This window comes from Eublepharis macularius, chromosome 8 (assembly GCF_028583425.1).
Source record: "Eublepharis macularius isolate TG4126 chromosome 8, MPM_Emac_v1.0, whole genome shotgun sequence".
In the NCBI taxonomy this organism is placed as follows: Eukaryota; Metazoa; Chordata; class Lepidosauria; order Squamata; family Eublepharidae; genus Eublepharis; species Eublepharis macularius.
Window position 1 is genome coordinate 37,887,298 of NC_072797.1, and position 17,067 is coordinate 37,904,364.

Below are 17,067 nucleotides of genomic sequence, written 5' to 3' on the forward strand. Positions count from 1 at the left end.
TTTACATTGCCCTCTGTGTCGCGGCGCAGAGGGCAATCTAAACTCCCCTCTGTCTGGAGATCAGGGGGCGGGGCCACCAGCCACGTGACCATTTTCAACAGGTTCCGGAACTCCGTTCCACCGCGTTCCAGCTGAAAAAAAGCCCTGGTCTAGAGAATATACTCACTGTGCTGGACCATATAGCTGTTCTGCAGTCCATCATCGTTATGCAGACTTGTCGTATTCTACCTGAACCATCAACTAGTGTCATCCATAGAAAGTATTTATACATCTTAGGGAACCTTCCTCTGATGGGACTTCCATCAGAGGAAGGTTTTTTAGACTGGAGAAAGGCTTTGTTCAGCAAAATGGTAAGAATAAGCCAATGTTTTTAGATTGATTGCAATGCAAAGCTGAAGCCCATTTGACTTTTCTCACGACCTTCTAAACATTTTAAATAATCTGCAGAAGTACACATTAGAGAACCTCGCTACAAATATCACCTTGAAATCAAATTGATGTATAAGCTTTGTGCTTGTTACTAAAAATATAGAAGAAAAGTTTAAAAGTTTTGAAAAGCAAAGCATAGTGTTGGTTGTTGTGGGTTTTCCGGGCTGTATTGCCGTGGTCTTGGCATTATAGTTCCTGACGTTTCGCCAGCAGCTGTGGCTGGCGTCTTCAGAGGTGTAGCACCAAAAGACAGAGATCTCACTGTGACGCCAGCTGCTGGCGAAACGTTCAGGAACTATAATGCCAAGACCACGGCAATACAGCCCGGAAAACCCACAACAACCATCGTTCTCCGGCCGTGAAAGCCTTCGACAATACATCAAAGCATAGTGTTTTATTTTCTTTCCAGATGTTTCGACAGTGGATTTTGATGCCATTGATCTGCAGATTTTACAAGATGCTTTGAAGAGGTACTTTTTGGACCTGCCAAATCCTGTCATTCCAGCATCTGTTTACACTGAACTGATTTCCACAGCACAAGGTAAGAATAAAAGAGTACTCCTCAGCACAGAATTGTCTTCCTGAGTCCTGAGAATCAATAGCACAGGGATTTGGCGACAGTATTTATTTCTTTTTTATTTATAGTCCACCTTTCTCACAGAGACTCAAAGCATAAGTGACTTACAAAGCATAAGTCAGTACAAGCCAAATGGATTGTTCCATGTTGATAGCCGTGCCTGTCTGCAGTAGCTGGGCAAAGTTCAAACCCAGGAGCACCTTAAAGACCAAAAAAAACACCCTCTTACTGGTCTTTAAGGTGCTACTTGGCGCAAACTTTGCACAATCAATGTAATGACACATTTTATAAACAATGAACTAGAAATCTGAATAAACATAGCATATTAGATACGATACAGAGGACCCAAAAGAGCTACCCAATGAGCTACCCTAAAGAGGAGCCTTACATAAGTGTCAGATATATTATTTGAACCCTGAGGATCTTTATGATACTTATGGTTGAAATGTGTTATGAATGAATACACCTTAACATTTTTTTAGATGTACATCTGAAAAGCATAATGTGCAAATAACCATTAATGTTAAGAACTTGGTGTACCTTACTAAGTACAGTATCTGTACAAATACAATTTAACATACCAAGGATTTGTCTGTATGAAGAAATAGCTAATTGTTAACCTTTTATCAGCACTTGCAAAGTAGACACAAGGATCTGAAGTCCATTGGCAATGATCAAATACAGTGAAATAAATACACATAGATAAAACTTGCCAGTTGTAATAATTATTTTAGGTAGTGGACTTGAAATCCTTTTGAGTGACCAGGTTCCTATTCAATTGAAAGCTGCAGGGAAAGGATATTATTGCAGTGTAACCCTGAAGCTTATGTGCTACATCTCAGAATTACCCAATGATGTGCGATGCTGAACAGAAGACAGATATCTATCAGCACATGTTGAACATTTTGCAGTTTTCACCAAGTGATTCTTCTCTTTCGATTTGTCATTTGTTAAGGTGATTTTTCCTTTGTTCCCTCTAAAATTTTGGTTTATAAAAGAAAAAAAAGACGCTTGTGTGTCTTTCTTGGAGTGAAATCCCCCCCCCCCCGTAAAAACTTTGTCTGTTTGGTGACTGAAAGCTCAACAGGGTGCACATCTTTCTTTGCAGAAGCGCAGAACTCAGAGGACTCTGCTCAGGTGCTGAAGAGGCTCATCAGATCATCTAATATACCTCAACAGTATTGGCTCACCCTCCAATATCTGCTCAAACATTTCTCCAGACTTTGTCAGAGTTCTGCCAAAAATCTTTTGAATGCAAGATCATTGGCTGAAATTTTTAGCACTCTGCTGTTCAGGTCCCAGGTAGCAAGGTGAGATATGTGTACATATATCTGATGATTATTTAATTCAAATTATTATCTAGAATATTTAATTCACATTATTATTATAATATATGCAATTTTTTTTATAGCGCTGACAATATTGAATACCACATCAAGATGTTGGAACTGTTAATTACAAATGAATGGAACGAGAGACAACCTGCCCCAGGTAAGGCAATCTAGATTTTGGAAATGGTATTAATCTATAGCAAACGTTAAGATGTGTGATCTTGTAAAAAAAAAAAAGCATTATGCCAGTTATTTCTCAGAAAGATTTTAATTGTACGTGTATCATTTTACTCTGTTTGTGATATGTGAGAAATGTCCATCTAAATCTAATTCAATGGAATTTGTACAGGACAAATGTTAGTAGTATATATCATACATTGCTTCCTACAGCAAGCAGACTTTGCCTCCTTGCAAAATCACACTGGAAGTTCCCTACTCATTGTCTCTGCATGTACTTAGAGGCACTCCTTTATTATTATTAGTAGTAGTAGTAGTAGTAGTGGTAGTAGTAGTAGTAGTAGTACTGTGGGACAGAGCTCTGGTACTGGAAAACAGATGTAGGGCTAACCTCTAGTGAGTCCTGGCTGAAACTAAGCCCCATTAACTATAAGCAGTAATGGATTATATCACTCTTTAGTATACAGAACATAACTGAGAGCAGCCATGGAGGGGTTGTGGTTGCATATTTAACTGTATTCATACACAAATTATCTATAGCCTTGTCAATAGGCTCTGATGTTGTGTGAAAGTAATTACCCTACTTTCTGCTGAACTCGTGAACTCTGAGCCGAGTTCATGAGCTCTTTACATAATAATAAATAGGACAACTGTTCTCATGCAGGAGTAGGTGGTGCCGGAGCCTCTAACCATGAGATGATTGTAGTGACAATGCACTGGCTAAAGGCAAGGCCTGTCTGAATGCATTCTTTGTAATTAAATGTGTCATGTGGCCCTTGATAAGAAGAGGAGAAGGGCTGGTTGGAGAAAGAGCTGTCTCATAGTTTTAAACACACACATAAACATTTGATGTAACTTAGACCTTAGATAAGTTTTAATAGTCTTCTACATGCACTTCCCTTATTGTCTTAAATTTCAAGTGCGTAGGTTTGTTGGTCAGCATTAGAAGAGCAGGATTCAAGTCCAGTAGCACCTTAAAGACCAATGAGAATTTCCAGTGTATAACCTTTCAAGATCTACTTTGCTTTACTTCATTTATACCCTTCATTTCTCCCCAGTGGGGATCAAGAGCGACTTACATCATTATCCTCCTCCATTTTTGCCCCTCACAACAACCCTGCAAAGATAAGTTAGGCTGAAAATATGTGACTAGCCCAAGGATACCCAGCGAGCTCCCTTCAAGGAGATAGCTGAGACTGAGTTTATTCACAGATTCAGAACAATGGACACCCCCCCCCCCCAGGCTGAATAAGGAGACGTAGCATTCTTATCTCACTACAGATGCTATTTTTTTTTTGCATTTCTTCCCTGCTCTAATCATACTGATTACATTTTGGATTGACTCCCTTCTTTACAAGATTCCTCCCACCTTCTGATTGAGATACAAAGACTCGGGGATCTCCCTTCCTACATGTATCTGACAAAGGAAGCTTCCCTCGTGAATGCTTATGCTCTGGTAAATCTCTCTGGTCTTTAAGGTGCTCCTGGATTTGAATCTTGCCCTGATTTTCTTATAGCTCTATACATCAGCAGAAATAGTGTAGCAAGTCCAGTGAGTTGGTTTCAAGACTAACCTCAGCCTTCATATTCCTAGGTAAGCTGTAAAACTAACCACAGTTTTCACTCCACACCCATTATTATCCAGGCCATCATTGAAGGCCATCACAGTATATGAATGAAAGCAAAAATTTCACATATGAAAAAATATTGGTTTAATGGGTCAGTTAAGAAGAAATATGTTAAATAAATAAAGATAGATACATTCCAAAACAAACACAGTGAAAAGAAGAGGATAGAGACACTCAGTTTAAAATAAATGGTCTCTAAATTGTATTTAGTTTTTCTGGAGACATATTTCTGGAGCAGCAGACATGTGTGCTACTCTCGTGTATTACAAGGTTTTAATTTTTGAATAGCAGATTTTCTTAGGCATTTGTTTGAACAGCGTCTGAAAAAATCTCTGCATTTTGAGTAATCTAATATATAGTGTATAGCACCTTCCACTGATTGCTGACCACATAAATGCAAACAGTTTTTAATGACAATTTGCCATGCCTATCATTCAAACAAGGTAAACCATGATTTGGAAACAGATGGCAGTATTGGCCTTAATCAGGAGCAGAATTTAAATCAGATATATATGGAGATGCCATTTTAGAAAACAATACCACTGTAATACCACTGTCTGGGTGTCAGTATTGGGGACCATACATTAATTACATGGTCTGCCGTGGAATAGCAGGGTTTGAGTCCAATGGCACCTTAAATACAAACAATATTCTTCAAGAGTATAAGCTTTTAGGAGTCAAAGCTTCCTTCTTGAGATACAGGTATCCAAAGAAGTGAGCTTTGACTCTTGAAAGCATACACCTTTGAAAAATCTTGTTGGTGTCTAAGGTGCCACTGGACTCTAATCCTGCACTGTTTATGTAAATTTAATCAGTTAATTCATTGATTACAAAAATAATCTTAGTTGATTAGCTGAGTGACAGCCTTTATATGAAGGGGTTTGAACAGTTGAAACATTTTATATAAATGGTATGCATTCAGCATTACAAACATGTTGAACCAAAGTGAAGAAAATGTACACTATTCAGCAGCTTTGGTACATAATTGGAACTCCATGTGTTTAGTGACTTTACCATTACCTTACACGAGTAGCAGAATGTTTCATGTATAATAACATAATAACATTCGATTCATATATCGCCGTTCAGAGCTGTTTACAAAGTATGTCATTGTTATTCCCACAACAATAATCACCCTGTGAGTTGGGTAGGGCTGAGAGAGCTCCTAGAAGCAGTGACTGACCCAAGGTCACCAAGCCGGCTTCAAGCAGAGGAGTAGGGAATCAAACCTGGTTCTCCAGATTAGAGTCCCACAGTCTTAATCATTACACCAAACTGGTGTAGGGACTTGAGGCTCTGTGGTATATTAAGGTGATACATAGGTTAATTTACTTGTAATGTATATGTTACAGAACTTTCTTATGGACTTCCTCTTCTACAAAAATGAGCTATATGTTTGTAGTCGGTAACAGAGTTTTATGTGGTTGAGGTCAGAATTGCCAGAGAAAAGCAAGGAGGAAATCAGTGTTTTTTTAAAGGATGCTGGAATACTCACAATTAGAGGTGGGCACGAACCGTGAAAAAAATGAACTGTGTGGTTCGTGGTTTGTGCGTTTTCACGAACCACAAACTTCCACAAACTGGGGCAAGTTCGCGAACCGGTTTGTGGTTTGTCATTCGTGGGGTGTAAATGCCCCTTTCCATGCAGCAGCATGGAAAGGCGCATTTAAACCCATGGATCAGCTGCTTTTCAGGGAGATCCCTGACAAGCAGCTGATCATTTAAACAGTGGGGCTTGGCTCGCCGGCCAGGAGTTCCCTGCCGGCCAGCCCAAGCCCCACCTGCAGTTTAAATGGCCATTTCCCTGCCACTCCAAGCAGAAAGGGGCATTGCTTTAAAATGAACCAAACAAACCAGCAGACCAGTTCGGAAGTTTGTGAAAAGGAGCTTCCACGAACCGCTGGTTTGTGGTTCTTTTTGGTTCGTGTTCTGTTTTGTGCCCATCTCTACTCACCATTTTGGCTGATACCCTGTTTACCAGTTGTAAATAGAGAATCAGTTTTCCAGCTATCAGTTTGACTATTTGTCAATCCGTTATTGGCAATTCAGCAAGTTGTTTCACTGTATTCCATCGTAACCAATTGAAAGTTAAATCTGTCGTCATCAAAATCAGTCATGAATAAATGCTGTGTTTTAACAATAAGAAGCTTCTGTAGCTATGCTATAGCTGAGGGGACTATCAATATACCAATTTTTTCATATATTTTTGAAAAATGGATAAATTGATATGTTTTATGAATTTTAAATTAATTTAGTTAAGCAGTAAAAGTTTAATAACGAATACAGTGATTGAATAAGAATATGGCACTCGTTATTACAGAATCTTTTAAGTACATTATGAAGTGATAATATGCCTTGAGATTTCAGTGTAAATCTTGATCATGCAAATACTATTTCATACTACTTCAAGAAATAACAACTGAATGATTTGGCATATAACATATTGTAATGGCAAAAATAGTTTGGGTTTTTTTTGCTCGTACTTTAAACCAGTATTCAGTCTAATATTTGTCCAGCAGAGGGCTCCCTTCCTAAGCTAATAGTAATAATTAAGAGGTTACATGCAATTTTTAACAAATAAAATGTTTTTAAAAATGTTTTAAAATGCATTACTGAATCCCACATTTTGTCAATAACTTTTTATTTCACATGTGGGAACTCAGTTCCTTTTGATGTAAACTGTATAATATATGTGGTCATGCAGACAGTCTCTGCAATTATCTGTACACTCAGCTATCTGCCTTTAAATGGTTTGGTAACTGGGTTCTCAAGCACCATCTACTGCATATCAAAACCAATTATGCAAGTCATGAGGAAAATTTGATTTTGTAAAAACCAAGAAAGATTGAACAAGATGCTAACGCAGGGCACAATCCAGACTGTCCCTGGATCTGGTTCAGAAGTGGGAATCTTATTGCAGCTCCTCTTCCCACACAGGCAAAGGCATATGTGCACGTTGCTGTGTTTAGGTTATGGGCTTGATTGGGTCCCTGCTGCTGTTTGCTTTGTTGCTACCATAAATCTGTGGAAATGTATTGATTCCAGATAAAATCCCTGTATGTCTTGGGGGGGAAAAGAATGGAAATTCGTGTTTTCATTGATCATTAAAGCATAAAGAAATACTAGGGCCTACAAGTATCTGCAATTAAGAGCAGTTTCTGGAATGAGATAAACAATTTAAGTTATCATTGTAGTACTTGATCTGTTTTCAAGTAGGAAATACAAATGATTCCCCTGGTTATTTTTCTGTTTCTTGTTTTAAAAAGTCAGTAGTTAGTTTCTGCAGTGGTCAGCAGCTATGTCTTCTGTAGTCAAAAGCAAGTGGATGTGGGAAAGCATAACAAACTATCATCTCCCAAAAGCCTGAATCTGCCCCGTTTCAGGATTTCATGGATTATTTGTATCTCTTGATGCCATTCGTGTACAGCCTAGTCACAGGCCTGCAAGTATGTGCTTAGGAAAGAGGATAGCACCTGTTGCATAAGCAGAATATCACGAGATGTCAAAGCAGGTTCCACGAGGCATGTGAATAGGCTACGGTAACACTTAAAACCAAAAACAAAACAACTGCTAGGATGCTCATTAGCTACCAAATCTTTACACATTCTTTATGAAAACCTTATAATAAACCTAATAACCAATGAAAATCTAATGTTCTTTCCTAACACTTTCTTCTGTATGAATAAGAACAAAAGTTCAGTTTGTACCCATAGTGGGAACAGGGAAGAAGAAAAAGAGCAAACACGGTGCTGGGGTGAAAGCAGGACACAGCTTTATTGAACCAGCAGCTATACAAGCAGTTTGGTGGCTAGAGGGCTGGGCCTCGAGTGACATAGCTGTAGCACCCAGTCTAGCTGCAGGCAAAAAATTGGGAGGAGAAGGATGCAAGACATTGTCTATGCAGGTAGATAACTGCTGCACTTAAGTATTGGCTCTTCCTCAGGTTAATGCCCATGCTTTTCTTGGTAATGGACCTCTTTAGGAAGCTGCCACTGCCCATGCCCAAGTCCCCAACCAGTTACAAAAAGAAAGCTACATATCCATAATAGATTATCCCCTTTGGTGATCAAAATAAGGAAGGCAAAAAGCATAGGACCTTGAATCAAAGTGTAGATAGATCTCACTTCCTGTAAATACTGAGGAATCAAACAAGTATAGGTAGGCCTCCAGTTCACTTCTGTCCTCTCTTCTCATACCCACCTTCGTCCCCCTCCCCAACCAGCACCATTGAATGATACCAGCAAGAGTTCAGCCAAGAACAGCACAATCCAAAGATGGCAGTAGATGCAACTAAAACAACACATTTTTACATACTGAATTCCTTTGTGTGTACATTATCTGACCTGTGAAACCAGTTCAGCAGTTATTTTTCATAAGAATTAAGAGGAGTTATGTTTGCTCCTTTGTTTACTGAAGACTTTATTTATTAATTAACTGAATTGCATCACATTTATATTCCATCGTTCTTCCATCATGGAATTCCAGGCAAATAAGGGGTTTTCAGGAGGTCTCCCATGCAGGGCACTTATGCAACATACTGTGCTCTGCAACCTTACTGTGGGCTTTTTATTCATTTATATAGATCTTTGAGAGTTACAGATGTAGTGAGGAAACATCCCCAGATTTAATTTCTTTCATCCTTCATCCATGTGCACACCTCCCTCCCTAAAAGCAGCAAAATTGATTTGACCTAACTCTTTTAGGTCAGAAACTGACCTTGCGCAATGCCGATGACACCACACAAAAAGAATGATCTTGCTGAACTTAATTGGAAATTCAGTAGCGGTCATCTTATCAAACTAAAGCTAGCAGACATTTTGGGAGGGGGGGCACATTATTTTTAATTCGACTCAGCAGTACAGGTCTTCGTTTTATGGGTCTTCAACAACACACCTGTTGCTGTGGTCCAGTGAAAGTGTGTGGGAGGTGGTGGAGTGAATGCTAAGAAGTTTCTTCAGCAGTTGTGGGTTCTGGGAGGCAGAGAGGTTTACAAGGAAGGCTTTCATTCTATTTTTTTTCCTCTGAACTAGCTCAGCCACTTCCTGTATTTGGCTGCTCATAATGCTTTTCTTGACAGTCATCTACTTCAATACTGCATGCAGCAGCCAGTTACAGAGGCTATTTTAAGGCCACTTACAATGGCCTTCTCATTTACTTGGCTAAAATGAGACTGGTTAGTCTTGCATTGACCACTTGTTAGCCGATGACAACTCTGACTTTGACTCCAGTTCCCTTCCCCCACCTAAAATGCCTTGCTCAGCAAATATTTGAACCTGCCCGAGTTAATCATGAAACAGATCTTTATCTCGAAGAGACGTGCAAGCTACTGCGGACTTTTTAAAAAAAACATTGCTAAAATCAGTGATGAAACAGAAATGAGCTGATAGCCTCAGAGAGCACAGAGGCTGATTCTTTCGAAGCAGGAGGAGTTGGGGTTTTTTTTTTCCTGATTTTGCATGCTGCCGCTTTCCTTCTGGATTTAAGGAAGTAGAGGAATAGGTTATCGTTTCAGAGCTACTTTTCTCTTCTGTTACAAGGAGAGTGTATGTTCTTGCTTTTTTAATTTTTTTTTTTTTAACTCTACGGAGGTGGACGGAGACCACCTCCAATCTGGAATTTTAGATTGTTGGATACAAGTATTTAAAGTGTTACCGTGTGCCATGCACAGTTTACAAAGTAAGTAACTTTTAGTTTGGCTATATTTTTACAGTCTAAAGAACAGAGAACAGGGTGGGGTGCGGTGGGGGAGTAAAAAATGTGGAGGAATGAAAATTGATACCTGTCCAGAGTATGCTGGAACAGTGGAAAATCACCTGTCTGTCAATGTCTTGCCTGTTCTGGTTTGCCACATGGTATTACAGCAAGCTAGACTAGTTTGGGTTGAGCAGTAACCTGATCATACAAGTGTGACTGTCCAGAATTTAGCCAGTAGTAGAATCTTAATAAGAGAGCTCTTTCCCCCCCCCCCTCTTTTGCTATTGAATATATGCAAATAAAACTGCAAAAGCTGCCTTGTTGGACTGTGGTAGCTAGCTTTATATGCTTTGTGTCTTTCCTATCCTAATTTAAGCGATGTACCTTGGCAACACAGCTATTTGGATAGCAGGTGGGCTAAACCCTCAAGTTCAATGTTTGGACTTGTGTCTAGGACTGTCTGAAGTGTCTTGTTACGCGAAGCAAATGGAAGGAATCTCTGGAACATGTCCACCTAAATGGATAGGGTGAGAGGCTACTTTAGGATGAGTTTAAGCAGGACGGCATGTGTGTTTTCCCCCTTTCACGCTAGTACTTGTCTCAAAAGATAAAAATGGCCAAGAGACTGTTCATTTGCATAGCATTTAGGAGATGTGAATAATTTGATTTGTGATCTTTTGCTCTACATGTTCCCTTGTAGTGCCTGTCCAGTAATTCTGTGTGACGTGAGTGATTCTAACAAGTTGATAGTGTGTTGGTGCTTTAATGTATGGCTTCCTGCAGGTGCCACTTTTTAAAGTCTGTAGTGAAAAGGATCCTTCTGAGGAGGTTGAGCAGGAGATGATCTTTTAGTTCATTTCATTTGAGTGGGAAAATTCTGAGAGAGAAGGTTGATAGAAGAATCTTTGCTCTTTAGGAATTGCCAAAATGGCAGATGCTCTAAAGAAAGCAGGTTGAAAAAACCTGCCAGACCAAGCAAACTGAAATATACTTCAGCATTTTGCTAGACATTTAATAGTTAGGAGTGTGATTTAATTATCAGGATATTATTCAGTTTTAACTCATTGTAATGTAGAGGTTTTTGTTGTTCTGAATAAAGTTTGAGTGGCACTTAATACCGCAAGACTAGATTTCAAACTGAAAACACTTAGTATATGATTTAGTATAAGAATTGTGTGTTAGCAACAGTTAGCAACAGCATCCCTTATGGGTATAGTGCTAACAACAGCACAAAGCACTGTGACTTTTAAAGTCTCCAAAACGTAAAAGTGCACAGAATGGGCATTTTGCAAGATATTTGAAGCTTCCTGCCCTTCTTTATGAAGCACACGCACAGGGAATCCAAAACATGCATAAAAAGGTTTCAGTCAGTAACCCCTACTAGGTATGCGCTGTGGAATGCTTTGGCTGAGAAGTGATCTGTCTCTGTGAACCAAGAAATCTACTGTATAGAAAGAAAATGCTTCCTGCTGCAGCATATCAGCCTTTTGTCAACCTGCCAGCAGTGGAATGTACCAAGCTGCAGACAGAAAAGATTAAGGGGGGGGCGGGGATGGGGAAGGAGAGAGACAGCAGTGTAGAATGAGAATATATTCAGTCTTCTGAATAAGGTCAGGTGCCGATCACAGTTCTGTTAACTGTTTTTTTTTTAATGAAATGACCATTGTTATAACATTAACAATGAAGAATGAAAATGATGAAACAGGAGTGGTCCAGTGACATTATTTTTGACACGATTGGCTAGGGATTATGATGTAATAGGTTACAGTGCAGCCCCTTATAGGTTTTAAAATGAATTCCAAGACACCATTACAAAGAGATCTTGACAGTTTCCTTTTAACTGAGCTTGCTCGCTGATAATGTACAACAGTGTCTGGAACATGGAAGAACTGGACATAGACTATCCCAGGACAGATATAAATTGTGGCACGGATTTGATGTTTTACATAGAAATGGACCCACCAGGTAATACTGCAGTGTTATTTTTTAAGGCTAGCCTATTCTGCTGCTGTAGAAGAGTCAGATTTTTTAGGCTTTTTGTCATTGAATTGAATTGTGTTTTACTGAATGGAAGAAGCAGTCAGTAAAGGTTATTGTGTAAAATTTCTTTTGGCTTGCTTAATAATCTATAGTCCTGTGATTTCTCTTATCTCCTCCGTAGGTATATTTGTTATAAGAGTAAAAACAGAGCAGCTTTTTCTGCATTATGCCAGATACAAGATTCTATAAAAGGCTCATATTTAAAAACAGTGCCGTTATTCTAAATTGCTGGGAACTGTTAGTTATAATTGTTAGGTTTAACTGTTTTTACTTGCAGTCATTTAGCATAGGATATGAAGATTATTAGACTACACTGAATCTATGAAAATATAGCATTCATTTTGAAATGTCTATTTTGTGTATGCATTGAAGTATATAAACAGGGTTAAGTATAAAAGCTTGGTGAATTTAAAAAATATACTGATTCCAGTTTTGTTCCCCTTTGCTGGTAAATCAGGAATGCTGCAGTATCTTTTCCTGCGCTCAATGGTATTCAGCTTTGACACTGAGCAAAAGGGATGTGGTTTTTATAATCACTTGCCATTTGGAAGTTTTATCCTACAGAATGCTAAGATTAATTCTAGGACTATTTGGGTCACAGATGGATTCCTTAAAGTATTTTCTTTTTGGCAGATCATTGTAGAAAATGCAGAGGATCATAGAAACCCAGTTCCTTTCCTAAAATGTACAAACATGTTGTGGATTTGCTGATCCGGCACAGCAGTGCTGGAGCTAGAAAGTAAAATAATTCTTCCTAGATGATCAAATGGAGGCGGGGGGGGGGGAATATACTTTTATCTTCATTTTCTCTCATTTGTATTAACATCTTTGTATCATTTTATGAAACAAACAAACTTCAGTTTGTATCTCTTAAGAACAAATTGCAATTTGTAAAATATAGAGGGCAGGGGGAGGAGCAGTTCTTGGCAGAAACGCAAGACTTTTAAGTAACTACAATACATGTGGTAGTTTATGATCTGCTTACTGTGGAATGATTTTTGTTTTCTGCTTCTCTGTAGAAGGGAAGGGAAATTTTTAAAACGTAGTTGATCTTAAATAACAAATCAAATCTGCAGTAATTTTAACAGAAAATAGATTTGTTACTAAAGCGTTATTTACCATATGTACAGATAGGCTACAAATATGATTTCTGATCATTTGCAGCACTGCCTCCTAAACCTCCAAAACCAAATACTGTAACAAATAATGGTATGAATAACAACATGTCTCTGCAAGATGCTGAATGGTACTGGGGAGATATCTCAAGGTAAGGATATCAATTAAAATTTATGCATTTTCTTAGTATACATTCTATTTAAATGTAACAAAAATGTTAGGAATATAAAATATAACAAAGTGAAGTGATGAAATTTCTCTCTGCATTTACTACAGTTGACAGTTTGCAAACACATCACAAGTACTGGCACATTTTATATCTCAAACTAAAACTCTAGTAGGTAGGCTACAATGCAATACAAAATGGTACTTGTAGCATACTCTATTGTATGTGTCCAGATTTTGTACCTTTTATGGTATATGGAGGAAGTAGACTACCACCGAGTTCTCCCTTTGAACACACTTCTCTGACAAGTAGGAAGAAAACTTTTCCAGCAGAATAATGGTATCGGGCAGGATGTTTTAGTGCAGAAAGTAAAGTATGAGAGTTCATGTGAAGCCTTTTGCTTCACTTTTGCTGTGTAGATTTTTAAAATGCTAATTTGAAGAAATTATGCCTTTAATTGAAGGCTAGTATTATTAGAAGTCTGGTTCTAAACCAAATATTTGTGGTTCCATCATAGGGAGGAAGTAAATGAGAAGCTTCGCGACACTGCTGATGGTACCTTCTTGGTACGAGATGCCTCCACCAAAATGCATGGAGACTATACACTTACATTACGGTAAGGAGAATTCAATCAGATTATTATTTAAGTCTTGCATTTAAGCAAAGAATTGGGTATAAATGTGGCTGCCTCTTTTTTCATTTTTTTTACAGGAAGGGAGGAAATAATAAATTAATTAAAATATTTCACCGAGATGGAAAATATGGGTTTTCTGATCCATTAACGTTCAATTCTGTGGTTGAGCTAATAAACCACTACCGAAATGAGTCTTTAGCCCAGTATAATCCAAAACTTGATGTTAAATTGCTTTACCCAGTATCCAAATATCAACAGGTAAAGAATATATTCTTTCTTCTTCTTCTGCTTGAGTACAGTAGCACTGTAACATTAGCTTCTGGCAAGTAGACTTTAATATCTGAGGAATTTGGAATTTAAAGGCCTTTAAAAACGTTCTTTCTATGCTTAAGTGCTGTGTATGATTCTCACTAGACAATAACTCCTGTGAATCAATGAACAATTCTCAGTGAGAGAGTTGTTTGTATATTATAGCATTTCAGGAAAGTAGTTATATTAATCTGTTGTAGCAAACACACAAAAGAGTCCTGTAAAAACTTAAATGTTATAAAGGTTTATAGTTAACTTTAGAGGTAAGAGGCTACCATTGCTTGTTATGAAGTAGCCCCTTGACTACAAAGTACATTACACAATAAGTGTATCCTCTGCTTGTGATGCTGGCATCATCCTTATCATCACCAATATATTCTGTTATGTACAGAATGCAGTCCTCTTTGCAAATAATAACTTAATTAGTGCTATCGGCTAGATATTAATACTCTCTAAGAAGCCACATCTTGATTGGATGTATTCCTATTTGTTTATCATTCCAGGATCAAGTGGTTAAAGAGGATAGTATTGAAGCAGTGGGAAAGAAATTACATGAATATAACATCCAGTTCCAAGAGAAGAATAGAGAGTATGACAGGCTGTATGAAGACTACACAAGAACATCTCAGGTGAGCAGTGTTGAATGTTGACGTAAGAGCTCTTCACTGGAGCAGGGCCCATCCTGTTCAGTACAGTTGATATTGACAGTATTTTGAGGTTAAAGTTTTGAGGTCTTGACATTCCAAAGATTTTGACCCAGATTGCTAAGTTGAGCTTTGAGAAAATTGCTTTAAAGCTGACAGGTTAATTGCTTTGATTTCTAAACCAACAGTAGAAGCTAGTGTCAGAGAATCAACTCTTGTAGGTACTCCATATGCTGAGTACTCATGTGCTTAACAGGTGTTGTATCCTCTGATATCTTCTATCACAATGGCATATTTTTATTGACAACTTTAAAAATAATAGAGTGTTTGCTCAGAACAGCTGGCTACAGGAGGAAAATTAACAACCATATTTAACATGTGTTTGGTTGAGACTTGTAGTGGACCTGGGTTTGTTTTATGTGTGTGTGTGGAATTTTGAGGATAGCATGATAAGATAGATAACAGGGTGAATTTATATATATAGGTATTTTAAGTTCTGATTCTTAACCCTGAAGCTGATTTTTGTTTGTACATCCAGTTCTTATTGTGATTTAACTATACTTGGTTGATGAGGACTTTGTCATTAACTCTTAACAAAAATACACAGTATGAAAGCCATCTGAAATGTTAATACTCTTGATGTCTGTTGTTAAACCCTCCAAAAGGAATGTGAGAACTTATATGGTCCATCTCGGCCAGCATCCTGTTTTACACTGTTATCAATCAGTTGCCCTGAATGTCCAGTAAATGGGACAGAGGCCAAAACCTTTCCTTGATGTTGGAGAGCCATACTAGAATCTGGGAGGTCCAGGTTCAAATCCCCATTCAGCCATGAAACATGACCAGTCACACACTCAAGTCTCATGTACCTTGTAAAACTGGTAATGATAAAATGAAGAACTGTAAGCTCCTTAGAGGAAGTGATGGATAAAAAATTTAACAGATAAGGAAAGCCTAAAGAAGTCATTCTTTCAGAAATAAATAACTCTTCAAGAGTTTGTGTGAAAACTGTTTGACTAAAGTTGGAAAATCTAATCACTTGGCTCAACCTAGTATTGGAATATTGTCATTATACAATTAAAATTAATGTTAACTATATATTTAAGGTGTCTCCATATGGTTCATTGACTAGTACAAGGACTGGAATCTTACTTTTCTTGGGTGTGCTGATTGGATTTTTGAGTTTTCCTTCAGTACACAGTCATGCCATATTACCGACTGCTTTGGAGTGAGTGGAAGAAGTGATAAAAACATCCCTATTTTGAAAAAAAAATTCTTTGGGCTAGTTGAGTGATTATCAAAAATAGTCTTTCATGGTTTGGAAAGATAGATAGGCAACTAAATACTCATGCTGCTTTTCTGTTCATTAAAAACCTCCCACAACCATATTACCAATATTGGATAGTAATTACTTTTGAGTTTTGCTGTAACTGAAGATCAATTTTTTTCTCTTTCAGGAAATTCAGATGAAAAGAACTGCCATTGAGGCATTTAATGAAACCATAAAAATATTTGAAGAGCAGTGCCAAACACAGGAAAGATACAGCAAAGAATACATAGAAAAATTTAAACGGGAGGGGAACGAGAAAGAAATACAAAGGTTAGTAGCAGTGCTGAAGATTGTAGATTTAAAATACCAAACAATCTAAAAGAATGACACTTTCCTTATAAATTATGAATCCTTACTATCTGACCAGAGTATAACACCCCAAAATCTATTCTCCAGAATTATGCACAACTATGAAAAGCTGAAATCTCGAATCAGTGAAATCGTGGATAGCCGGCGTAGACTGGAAGAAGATTTAAAGAAGCAAGCTGCTGAATATAGAGAGATTGATAAACGCATGAACAGCATTAAACCAGACCTTATACAACTCCGAAAGACAAGGGATCAGTACTTGATGTAAGTAGCTATGAATTGGTAGACCTTTTTAAATAATATTCCATTTTTATGAATACTACCATAATTGTCTTCAAAAATGTTTTTTCAGGTGGTTGACTCAGAAGGGTGTTCGGCAAAAGAAATTGAACGAATGGCTTGGGAATGAAAATACGGAAGAGTAAGTATTCCATGACTTTGAATGGTTCTGGTATCTCAGCTAAATTCTATTTCCACGAGTTTTCAGTGATAAATCTGTGATATATAGTATCACTGGGAAAGTTAGCTTTGGCCTCAAAGGTTCAGTTTTGTGCCATAGGAAAGTAATAATTCAGTCTTAGATGATTAGAGCAAAACCTGGAAGCTAGAATTCCAACTCTGTCCTTAACATGATACCACAGCCTGTACTTTTTGCCTATCTATAGGCTCGAATAATAAGGCAG

At 37.9% G+C, this 17,067-nt stretch overlaps 1 protein-coding gene across 4 annotated transcripts in view; it reads left to right on the forward strand.

Annotated features, from left to right (window-relative positions):
* The window catches only part of PIK3R1 (phosphoinositide-3-kinase regulatory subunit 1), a 61,399-nt gene that overhangs the window by 40,244 nt on the left and 4,088 nt on the right, over positions 1–17,067 (forward strand). For 2 of the 4 annotated variants that reach the window (XM_054986171.1, XM_054986172.1), the window contains 10 exons: positions 839–970; positions 2,115–2,316; positions 2,418–2,497; positions 13,041–13,143; positions 13,676–13,774; positions 13,870–14,050; positions 14,605–14,730; positions 16,203–16,345; positions 16,472–16,648; positions 16,737–16,805. In XM_054986171.1, the coding sequence (XP_054842146.1) occupies positions 839–970; positions 2,115–2,316; positions 2,418–2,497; positions 13,041–13,143; positions 13,676–13,774; positions 13,870–14,050; positions 14,605–14,730; positions 16,203–16,345; positions 16,472–16,648; positions 16,737–16,805 (1,312 nt within the window). Of the gene's footprint in view, positions 1–838; positions 971–2,114; positions 2,317–2,417; positions 2,498–9,497; positions 9,819–11,445; positions 11,802–13,040; positions 13,144–13,675; positions 13,775–13,869; positions 14,051–14,604; positions 14,731–16,202; positions 16,346–16,471; positions 16,649–16,736; positions 16,806–17,067 lie in introns of those variants that run through there. The other 2 variants (XM_054986174.1, XM_054986173.1) reach the window with 2 other exon arrangements.